Here is an 11,852-nt window from a genome sequence, read left to right as displayed (position 1 = left end):
TAGTCCAATTCTGTATCCTTCCCTTCAAGGCTCAGGGGTCCAAGATTATCTTCTGTGTCTGTGTTAATTGGTTTCCCTTTTCTGTGTTGAAGAGGGTCTTTGCAATCCTTCTGCCTAGTCCGCCATCTTGCCGGAAGCCTCAAAATTTCTAGATACTTGCATGTTTACTCAAACTTATGGAAACAATTTGCTTTGCAAATTGGACTAAGTAATAGCAGCCTTTTGTGACTCTTTTGCTTGGTGTGGGCGTCCTGAACCATGTTTTGAAGTAGTGTGCTTTGTATATTTTATAATATGAAATTGCTTAATTATGGAGAAAATATGTCTATGGAAATCTAAATGTATTTCTACTTATGTCATGAATTCTCTAGCTAAATTTAGGTAAGTTATCTAACATCTCAAGACTATAGTCTCCCATCTCCATGATAGAGATACCTGTTCTACAGATACCAGAAAAATTATAGTAAGTTAAATGAGTTCTCTGCACTTAATATTTTAGTAGAAAATGTATTATTTATTTCTACCCCAATTATTCTCTAATAAATTATTTTATAAATTCTCATTTGAGGGGTACATGTAGACTGTTACTAACCTTTCTTGTTATTTTCTGTTATCAGCTAATTTTCCTCATTATATGCATGCTACCCAGGAATGATATATGTCTAGTGGTGGGCTATAGACCACTTCAAGTTAGGTATGTAACAGGATGCATCTTGTACTTTTATTTAGTAGAGCATTTTAAGCACTTTCCCCTGACTCTTTGGATTAAGCCTTTTTTTTCTTTTGTTTACTTCTTTTATGTTAGTTAACATTTACTCCATTGCAATGAAAACATAAGACATTTGCCTTTGTTCTTATTGTTATTGTAATACATAGGTGTCATATTCAACCAGCTCACAACAACTAATTCATATTTTGCCTCTTTATGAAATTTTCAACCTATTGAAATTGCATTTTTAATTTTCTCTTGCTTCTGTTCAAAGGAATGATGAACCTTAAATTTTAGTGATGTGGTGAGGAGATAATGAAGTCCTTACTTTCAAAGTCTCTTGGAGAAACAGATTTTATCTGCAACCCCTACCTCCCCATCACAGTCTGAGGCCCAAATTATGATTTGCACATAGAAGTCATTCATGGTAGAATGAATATTTTGATTTTGGTTGGGCTTGTGGGGAAGATTTGAGAGCAGAGTTGGCTTTAAGAACATTAATGCATTAATCACTATGTCATGAAATCCTATTCTTTACTTGTCCTGGATGAGACAAAGCTCATACAAAGCCATCTGAGTGTGAAAATGTTGACAAAAGCAAAACTAAAGGTTTTTACCCATTGTCTTTCCCCCTCTATACACGTGTTTTATCTGTAAGGAAACAAAGTCCAGAATATTGAAGTGACCTTCACAAATTCTACCAGTATTTACTTAGAGGACATTGAATAAGTCATTTATTTAGGATTCCAAAATATTTTTCTCTGTATAATAGGGATGGTTGTGGTAGAATCTGATTCTTTTGTTCTAGCAATTAGATTTTCATGTGTCCTAGATGTTCTATGACTTTTCCCCCATAAACTGAGACATGTCTCATTTTTCACAGAAAATTCAATCAACACTATTTATCGAACACTTACTATTAGATTTCATTTGCTGTTTGCTGACTTAGACCTACGGATGCAGATGCAGTCAGATATGCTAACAATACAAAGTCAATGTTCTATAACTTTACCACCTCACTGATACTTTCCTAAACAAATGTGTTAATTTTTTTTCCTATTCCTGTGTGTAGGGAAGAAAAGAATAATAGATTTTAAATTGTGATTCCCCAATTGATTTTACGTATTTTTTTCCCTAACAATTTTGATGGTGCAACATATTCTAATCTGAATATACTATACTATAATATTTTGATGGTGCAAAGTATTCTAATTCGAATATACTATACTATAGTATTTTGGTCCACAATGCAAACTCTGTATTCAGACAGTCTGTCTATATTGTAAGAATGAACAATATATTTTACTATTATTATGGCAAATGAACTGATAGACCATTGTCAAACATAAACATAATTAGCCTGTTTCTTTAATTTTTCTATTTAAACCTGATGCCTACTTTTTTTCTTTCTTTGAGGAATAAAATGCAATAACATATATGGAAATATTTTGCACATTAACCTGGGTTTCCTTCCTGGGTCAGTTCCCAGCAGAGCCACCCCTGTCTATCAGGATCACAGACAAAGCAGCCAGCTAGATTGTTAGCCTGATGTTAACCCTATTTGAATGCTATTTCACCTGCCTGATACTTAAAATTAGTTTAGGAACTTGGGAAGGAAACTTAGAAACTAAATAAAACATTCTAGCTCTGAGCTCAAAATCCATGCTGATAACCTATAAGAATCTGAAATAAATTCAAAATAAAAGAAAAACTACACTGAACATAGAAAGACATGAAGATATATTGCGTGGACTTGAAAATGTTTCTCCGGTTACTGCAGTATGATCAAAATAGAGAGACAATGACCTAGATACTGTTAAAGTTTGAAGGAGGAATATTTTAAAACCACATAGACTCTTTGTTCCACCAGGGTTTTAAGTCTGTGACTACATAATGATAACAAGGCAGACTGCAAGTGAAATTTTGAGTCAGTTTTTCACAGAAAGTTAAAAAAATACTTTGAACAATTTATTTTCATGGAGCTAAACCAATAGAATGGATTAATTTGGACCAATAGAGGATTCCATTTTTAAAGTAATTTTCTCTGCAAATACCAATTTTAAAGCAAAAGCAGTGGAAAAGATTCCAAACAAAAATGTTTTAACTGAAAGAATGAAAACAACTTCAATCTTTTTTAGAGATCTATAAAGGACCTAAGCTATTCACTAGCATATAGCACAAATTCAATGTGCTTATAAAAAAATTCAGACATTTGTGCAATTATAACCAATAAGAACCAAACAGATCTCTGTGCATGTAGAATGTGTGGTTACAGTATCAATAGTTAAGGTACATTCTAATTCTCCAACTAGTTTATGAACTTCATTTTATAGTCAGACATCTCTGTTACCACATAGTCAAACAAACAAATCTACATGGGAGGTGTGCCGTTCTCAAACATCACCTGAGCACTTAGAAGAATGTATGTTGATTGAATGATGACTAAACTGAAATTCATTGCATGAATTACAAATATTCAATGCCTCTTGGTGTATATTGCTACTTCTCTCTAGAAAGAAGTTTATTTTTTAGTAAAACTTTCAAACTTTACTGAATTTGAAAATCATCTCTCTCCATTTGATCACTGCCTTCCCTAAATCTTTAATAAGCCTATGAATTATTAACCTCAAGACTGAGTCACTCACCATGAGCTTTTCCCAGATCTGAGAAAGAACTCTTCACTAAAATTCTGTTTTCACAATGTAATTCAATAAGGTCAAATGCAAAAACGGTCCACATAGGATAGGAAAATTAGAGATGCAAATACAAGCTAAACAGTGGTGGTATACCAATTATACCTTCAAAATAGTTCTTGGAAAATTCAACTTTTCAATTAACTGATGTATTTAGAGAGGCCAATGAGAGCTAGATTCTAGGATTTCAAAATTAAAGATGTTCTGGATTTAACTCACAACCGTGCTACCTGCTGCCCCTGCAGGAATGTGACAAATGCAAGGTGGCTTGAAATTAACTTGGTAAAAATTTTAAAGCATTTAGACACTCCAGGATTCTAATTTATAAATTACTTTTTTTTACCTAAGAAATCTGATAAATGAAATTAAAAAAGAACTGCTTAAAATTCTTTTGTGTGATTTCATGTTTTCTCAAAGTATTATGTATCTGTACTGTGTACCTACTCTTCACTTATCGACTATCTCATTATCTGACATTTCATATTTACAACAGTGGTAAAACATCTACTATTCAACGATTTTGCACATTAACCTGGGTTTCCTTCCTGGGTCAGTTCCCAGCAGAGCCGCCCCTGTCTATCAGGCTCACAGATAAAGCAGCCAGCTCTCCGAATTCTTGCTGTTCACATCCCCACCACCAGAGCCTCTGTTGCAGCTTTCTGTGAAAGAGGTATCTAAGGGAGATTTTGAAGCAGCTCTTCTGAAAAGGACCCAAGAATGACTGGAGGGGCCCAAAAGGAGGCAGAAGGGAGGGGTGTTGCTGCAGCTGCTCCCCTTCACTCGAGAGTCCTGGAAGGACCAAGTCCTGCAGTGGGAAGGGTACAGTAATTCAATGTCTGGAGGCTGCAGCAGAAGCCAGCTGCCCCTCATCAGACTCTCTTCGTTTCCAAGGGAAAGATTCTTCCCTGCAACAGGGCAGCAGCAGGCGGTGGGGGGCTGTGGAGTGGGTAGATGCAGAGGGCATAGGTACAAGCAGCAACTCTCACCAACAGAGTGTCTTCGTCCTTGGTCCCTTCTTTGCCCAAGCCCTAGAGCCACCAACTGTGCCTGTAGTCTAGCCACTGGGCCCCAGTTTTGCTGGAGGGCCACGCCTAGTGGCAGGGCCTTGGGATCCAGAGCACAGCTGCGCCAAGGGGCACAGCAGTTCTGAGTGTCTGAGCACCTGGTGCCTCTGATTCCTCCTCTACTTCCTTGCACAACACTGATTTTGCATGATGACCTGGTCTTCCCAACCTAACAATATCCATAAATGAGGAACTCAAACTCATTGTCGTCAGGTCGATTCCGACTCATAGCAACTCCTCTTTGGGTTTCCAAGGTGGTATCTCTACGGAAGTAGATTGCCCAGTCTTCCTTCCTAGGAGTGGTTGGTGGGTTTGAACCACCAGCCTTCTGGTTAGCAGTCAAATGCCTTAGGCACTATGCCACCAGACCTCCTGATAAATGAGGAGTGGGTACAAATGCATTCAGAGGTTGCTTTTGTAAAAAATGTAGTTTTAAAAATGAATGCTTTTTGAAGGTGGGGACCAGGTTTGCTGGTCCAATAGAGTCTGGTGTAACCACTGAGACTATGGCCCCTAGCTGCCCTTCAGGTCTGGAATTGAACCACAACTGTGGTTTCCAGCCAAACAAAGTACAAACAATGTGAGTTAAACGTTTACCTCAAGTAGACACACGCCCTGGAGAGAACAATCATGGGAGAAGGAAGGGCTGCTTATGCACAGGGAGATAGCTCAGGGTGCAGAAGAGTATGAAGGGATGGACACTGGGAGGAGGTAACTATGGGGAGGAAGTGGGAGGGGAGCTGCTGCATTGTAAATTTTGGTCAATGACATGAGACAAAGTATATGTGAACTGCTGTATGAAAAGTGAATTTACTCTGTCACCCAAATCCTAAAAAAAAAAGAATGCTTTTTGTGAATATAATTAGCAAAGATATTCATTATAATTATAATCAATGTGTTAATTTTTTAGCTAACAAGAATTTCCATACATTCGCCCATCTTTTATTACTTTAGTTTACTGTGGGAAATTGAGAAAAAAGACCATGAAAAAGGAAAAATAGAAAATGAAAAAGATAAATATTATTTATTGTTGTTCCCCTAAATTCTGGTTATTAAAGTGAAGGAATTTGCAATATAAGTAGATCCTCATTAGTGTGCTGGAATAGCAGGTATTTAGAGTAATATGCACATATCCTTTCCACAATACCTTGCAACATTATAAGCAAAAAGCAACAGGCATCAGTTATGATAAAAAAAAGATGATATTCATTGCAAATACCCTTTCTCAACAACATAAACAGTGACAATACATGTGGACCTCACCAGATGGAATAGAAAGGAATCAAATCAACTACATTTGTAGAAAAAGATGATGGAGAAGCTCAATATCATCAGGCAGAACAAGGCCAGAGGCTGACTGTGAAATAGACCGTTAATCGCTCCTAGGCAAGTTCAAAGTGAAGCTGAAGAAAATCAAAACAAATCTATAGGAGCCGAAATATGACCTTGTGTATATTCCACCTGAATTTAGAGTTTATCTCAAGAATAGATGTGACACATCAAACACCAATGACAGAAGACCAGATGAGTTGTGGAATGACAGAGTCATGGTACCAAAAAGAATTGGTCAATGTTCAACCATTTCAAAAGGTAGCATATGATCAAGAACTGATGGTAGTGAATGAAGTCCAAACTACACTGAAATTATTGGCCCAAAACGAGGCATCAGGAATGAACAGAATACCCATTGAGATGTTTCAATAAACAGATGCAACACTGCTATACTGATAAATTGGCCAAACAACTGGAAGAGATCCTTATTTATGCCCATTCCAAAGAAAGATGATCCAACAGAATGTGGAAATTATCAAAAAATATCATTAACATCACATGCAAGTAAAATTTTGCTGAAAATATTCAAAAAACGGTTACAGGAATACATAGACAGAGAACTGCCAGAAATTCAAGCTGGATTCAGAAGAGGATGTGGAACAAGGTATATCATTACTGATGTTAGATGGATCTTGGCTGAAAGCAGAGATTACCAGAAAGATATTTCTCCAGGTTTTCTTGACTATGCAAAGATAATTGACTAAAATAATTATAATAAATTATGGATAACATTGCAAGGAATGAGAATTCCAAAACAATTGTGTTTGTGAGAAACCTGTACACAGACCAAGAAACAGTCATTTAGCAGGGGATACTGCTTGGTTTAAAATCAGGAAAGGTGTGTGTCAGGGTTGTGTCCTTTTACCGCACATATTCAATCTGCATGCTGAGCAAATAATCCAAGAAGCAGGACTATATGAAGGAGAACATGGCATCAGGATTGGAGGAAAATTCATTAACAACCTGTGATATGAAGATGATAACAATCTTGCTTGCTGAAAATTAAAAGGACTTGAAGCACTTAATGATGAAGATCTAAGATTACAGCCTTTAATATGATTTACACCTCAACATAAAGAAAGCAAAATTCCTAACAACTGGGCCAAGAAGCAACATCTGATCATGGAGAAAAGATTGAAGTTGTCAAGGATTTCATTTTACTTGAATCCACAATCAATGTCCATGAAAGTAATGATCAAGAAATAAACTGCAAAAGACTTCTTTAAAGTATTAAAGAGCAAAGATACCACGTTGAAGAGTAAGGTGCATCTGACCCATGCCATAGTATTTTCAATCGCCTAATATGCATGTGAAAGTTGGACAATGAATAAGGACAACTGAAGGAGAATTGAGGCCTTTGGATTATGGTTTTGGTGAAGAATATTGAATATACCATGGACTGAGAGAAGAATGAACAAATCTGACTTGGAAGAATTTACAGCCAGAAGGCTCCTTAGAAGAAAGAGGGCGAGCCTTCTTTCACATTCTTTGGGCATGTTATCAGGGGGGACCAGGCCCTGGAGAAGGACAGCATGCTTGATAAAGTAGAAGATCATTGAAAAAGGGGAAGCAATGGGCTCAAGCATAGCAACAATTATGAGGATTGCACAGCACTGGGCAGTGTGTTGTACATAGGATTGCTATGAGTTGAAACCGACTCCATGGCATCTAACAATGACAACATGATTAAAAGAAAAAAGAAAACCAAAAAAATCTCAATGTATTTATATCATCTGCCTGGTTACGTATATGCTAAATTGGGGTTTCTCATTTGCTCAAGCAACTTTAACACAAATTCATTTAGTGAAACACGTTCATAGTAAACTTAATTCAGATTGAATATTTGGAAAATAGAAGCCTAAGATCATTATTAAAGCAAAAAACAACTCACTGCCATCGAGTCAATTCCAACTCACAACAACCCCCATGGGGTTTCCAAGGTGGTAAACCTTTATGGAAGTAGATTGCCCCAACTTCCTTCCACGGAGTGGCTAGTGGGGTTGAACCTCTAACCTTCTGCCTTAGGCACTATGCTACCAGAGCTCCTTCATCATTACTAGACCCTTTGAAATGCAATCATTCAATTCATATAAGCCAATCTCAGATAGTAACTTAGGAAACTAAGCTGCAAACTGTCCAAATTTCATCTTTTGCCCCACAACTTTAGGGTCATAATACTGGTCTAGAGTTTGAAATTGAAATAAAATTTCTTTACCTGTGCCTGGATTGAAATTCCTCCTCGAGACCATGAGGCAAGGCAAATGTCTTTTACTGGACAAAGTCATGGTTTATAGGCAAGAAAGATGAAGTCTTGAAACTGGAAGCCAAATTGATATACTATTCACAAACCCAGCGTTTTAGAAGAGATAGACGGGATGAATCTTGCTGCATTTTGGATAGCTATGATGTGTAGAAAACTGGTGGGGAGGGTGATGGAGGTGGCAGACGAAGGTTACACAGGTAGCATTGACATTGGCTTTCATGGGCTAGTGAATGTACATTCTACGGATGCTCCTGGGGTACTTTAAAGACCATGGTCAGTGTGGACGGTAGGTAGCATGATCATCCATTGGTTTTTCTATTTTTAATACACTTACAATGTTTTTTATTCTTCTGGTTGAAAATATTTCTAAATAGAATTATTATTTTCTTGCTGTGGTAAGTGCAGAATAGGGGCAGATTTAATAGTATTAATAATAACTAACAATTGTTGGGAGCACCAGTGTGGTGGAAACAGTTAAGCACTTGACTGCTAACCAAAAAATTTGAGGTTTGAATCCACCCAGAGGCTTGGCAATCTACTTTAGAAAAATCAGTTCAATTGCAACAGTTTTGTTGTTAACATTTGCTGAGTGCTTCGAGTGGCCCAGCCACTGAGCGAAGTTCTTTGAGCATATATCCTATTTCATGAAGTAACAATAGTTTATTTACATTTTACATGTGATGTAACAAGTTCAGCAAGATTATGTGAACATCTCTTTGTAAAATAAGGAAACAAGCTCATTTTAACACAGAGGTAATTTTGCCCTCTGCTGGCAGTTAAAACATCTGTACCCTTTGAAATGATGCTTTTCAACATGACCATTATTAGTTGAAATCAGCATGTGGATTAATCATGCACTAATTTTGTTACCTGGTTAGCTGACCCTCAGGTCTGCATTCTGCAAAGAAGGCTGTGAAAACATGAGAGAAAAGATTCTTATAAAAAGTTAGATACCAGGAGCTGATTTTCAAGTCTGGAGAGGAGATTGCCTTTCATGAGATGGGTATGGCAGAGAAAGATTCACCCAATAGTTTTAGAATTATTATCAGACAAAAATTGAGCTGGAGAAAGGTCACATTTGAGATTAGATATTTGTGGCAGTAATGGCAAATAATTGTCCCGTGGCTTTTGGAACTAGGACAAGATAACAGACACAAAGGAAATATCAATAATCTAAGTGAAGCATATTTATAATCAGCTTTTTGGCAAGACTGAGTCTGAGTGAAAATGGAATAATGCCGATATGGTGATTGTCCTTAGGATGTAATTGGAAGACTTAACCATCATTCAAATCCTTGGATTTGCATTCCCAGTGGTGCATTTGAGGAGCACCAGATTCAAAAAGTAGTCTTTTGGATTGTTCTTCTTTAAGGAAGAAATCTAGCCTAGGACTCTACCTACGATCCAGGAGTTGGCAGAAGATCATACTTCTCAGTACTGCATGTTCTTATCTGCAAGGTCTCCTGAAGGAGGTGTTTAAGACCACCCACAAGAAAAAAGCAAAGCTTTGTGGTAGGAAACATGTTGTACTCTTTATCAGCTCTTCCTCATATTATCATCATGTCAGCAGAATTTATCACAAGGATTACAGTAAATGGATTTCTTGTCATCATGAACTGTAATGAACTGATGAAAAGTAGAAAGCTAACATCGATACAACTCCTCATGTTGTGTATGGGGATGTCTAGACTTGGTCTGCAGATGGTGTTAGTGGTACAAAGTGTTTCCCCTGTGTTCTTTCCAGTCTTCTATCGGACAAACATTCATGGTAAAGCGATGCTATTTCTTTGGATGTTTTTAAATTCTGTCAGTCTCTGGTTTGCCACTTGCCTTTCTGTATTTTACTGCCTCAAGATTTCAGGCTTCACTCAGTCCTATTTTCTTTGGTTGAAATTCAGGATCACAAAGTTAATGCCGTGGCTGCTTTTGGGAAGCTTGGTGACCTCTGTGAGCATTGCAGCTCTATGTATTGAGCTTGATTACCCTAAAAATGTAGATGATGACGTACTCAGAAATGCTACGCTGAAGAAGACCAAAGTCACGATAAAGCAAATCAATGAAGTGCTACTTGTCAACTTGGCATTAATAGTCCCCCTAGCCATATTTGTGAAATGTACTTTTATGCTCTTCATCTCTGTTTTCAAACACACCCATCGGATGCAAAACAGAGCTCATGGTTTTAGAAATGCTAGCACTGAAGCCCACATAAATGCATTAAAAATGGTGATAACATTCTTTTGCTTCTTTATTTCTTATTTTGCTGCCTTCATTACAAACATGACATTTAGTATTCCTTATGGAAGTCAGTGGTTCTTTGTGCTAAAAGACATAATGGCAGCATATCCCTCTGGCCATTCACTTATAATAGTTTTAAGTAATTCTAAGTTCCAACAGCCATTCAGGAGAATTCTCTGTCTCAGAAAGAATTGATGATGAAGAGGAAGAATGATGTAAAATACATTGTATCTCCTTAACATGGATTCACTGGACTTATTTGTATTTTGTGTGCTTTCTCTGGCAACTTCCTGCCCATCTCCCACCACCAGGATATACAAGGCACTAAATTTTGATGTTGGATGTATAAGGATGTCGCTCTCTCTCTCTCTCTCTCTTTTTACATACTTAAAAATCTGTGTACTTAAATTTTTTTGTGTGTGTGTACATAAAACTTTCTTGAAAGAAATACATTTGGATAACTAGTACTTGTCCTGGAGTGCCAGTGGTGTTAGAAATCAGAAAAAAATAGAGAGTTTATTTGACTGATCAACATAAATTTGTTTTCTCAGATCACTGAAAATTTTCTGGTTTACATAAGGATTAGTCTAAGACTTGAAACAATATAATAATAATTTTGTTATTTTGGTGCACATAACTATTTGCCAAAGAGATTCATGGGTGTAATTAGTAAAATGTAAATTACACCTTGAAATTGTACATCATGGTAAAACACTCAGATATACTGAAGGTCTTATTTTGCTTTTAATTTCAGTTAGGTTGACACAAAATAAGGTGCTAATAGGGCTGGAATGCATGTGCACGTGTGCACACACAAACACACACAATTTAGGGTCATCATTTTTTACCAAACAAAAAATATTTTCCAGCCTCCTGAAGCATTAAACTCACATTGAAAGAGAATATGGGAGAGATTGCTGCCAGTGAAGTCCCAGAAGTAACTGGTTTTTGCAATTCAAGGTAAAAACTTTAAAATCTGGTGTCAGATTTGACTAGATTTTGCTCTTTAAGGATCTCTGTTTTGGGGGAGAAAAATATTTCCTGCAATGTCTTATACCTCTTAAGATAACTGTTTAAAACTTGTATAATATCCTCTTCAGCTACTGAACAACTACAGGAAAATAGACAGTTATTTTAATTTTAAATAAATTACAATGAAAGTGGATTGAAATTTGCCATGGATTAAAAGAAAGAAACAAGTAGATGTTTGTGTGTATTTGTTTTACTTTACAAAATATTTCAACACATACTTATTTATTTTGCTCTCCTAAGAACTTTGTAAGATAGGCAGTGGAATTATCTCAGTTTTACAGTTGAAAAAGTTATCCTTGGAGAGGTCCAGACACATACCTAAGGCAACTCAACCAATACTCAATGATGGAACTGGAACTCAGACCTAAGTCTTATGTCTCTAAAGTCAGTACCCTCTCTATTTGGTTTTCTTTTCATTATTCAGTGTAGCACCTACTCTTGAAAGTGATGACAAGAATTGACATTCAACCTTAATTTTCTTTGCCTTTCCTCCATTATGTCCATAAAAAAGGCAATTTAAATAA

General features: G+C 36.7%; 1 protein-coding gene across 1 annotated transcript; it reads left to right on the top strand.

The window, feature by feature from the left end:
• The first annotated feature begins 9,582 nt into the window (after positions 1 to 9,582).
• LOC103199736 (taste receptor type 2 member 7-like) lies at positions 9,583 to 10,491 on the top strand. Its single transcript, XM_007944064.1, has one exon. It carries the CDS (start codon positions 9,583 to 9,585, stop codon positions 10,489 to 10,491), a length of 909 nt encoding a protein of 302 aa, XP_007942255.1.
• The last annotated feature ends 1,361 nt before the right edge of the window (positions 10,492 to 11,852 follow it).

Source organism: Orycteropus afer, unplaced genomic scaffold (genome assembly GCF_000298275.1).
Source record: "Orycteropus afer afer isolate SDZICR_OR568_19922 unplaced genomic scaffold, OryAfe1.0 scaffold00119, whole genome shotgun sequence".
Lineage (NCBI taxonomy): Eukaryota > Metazoa > Chordata > Mammalia > Tubulidentata > Orycteropodidae > Orycteropus > Orycteropus afer.
Note: the sequence above shows the minus strand (reverse complement) of the source record. Positions and strands in the feature narration are given on the sequence as shown.

Excerpts from the sequence above, each read along its gene's own strand:
- LOC103199736 (XM_007944064.1), top strand. The coding sequence starts at position 9,583 with ATGTTGTACTCTTTATCAGCTCTTCCTCATATTATCATCATGTCAGCA.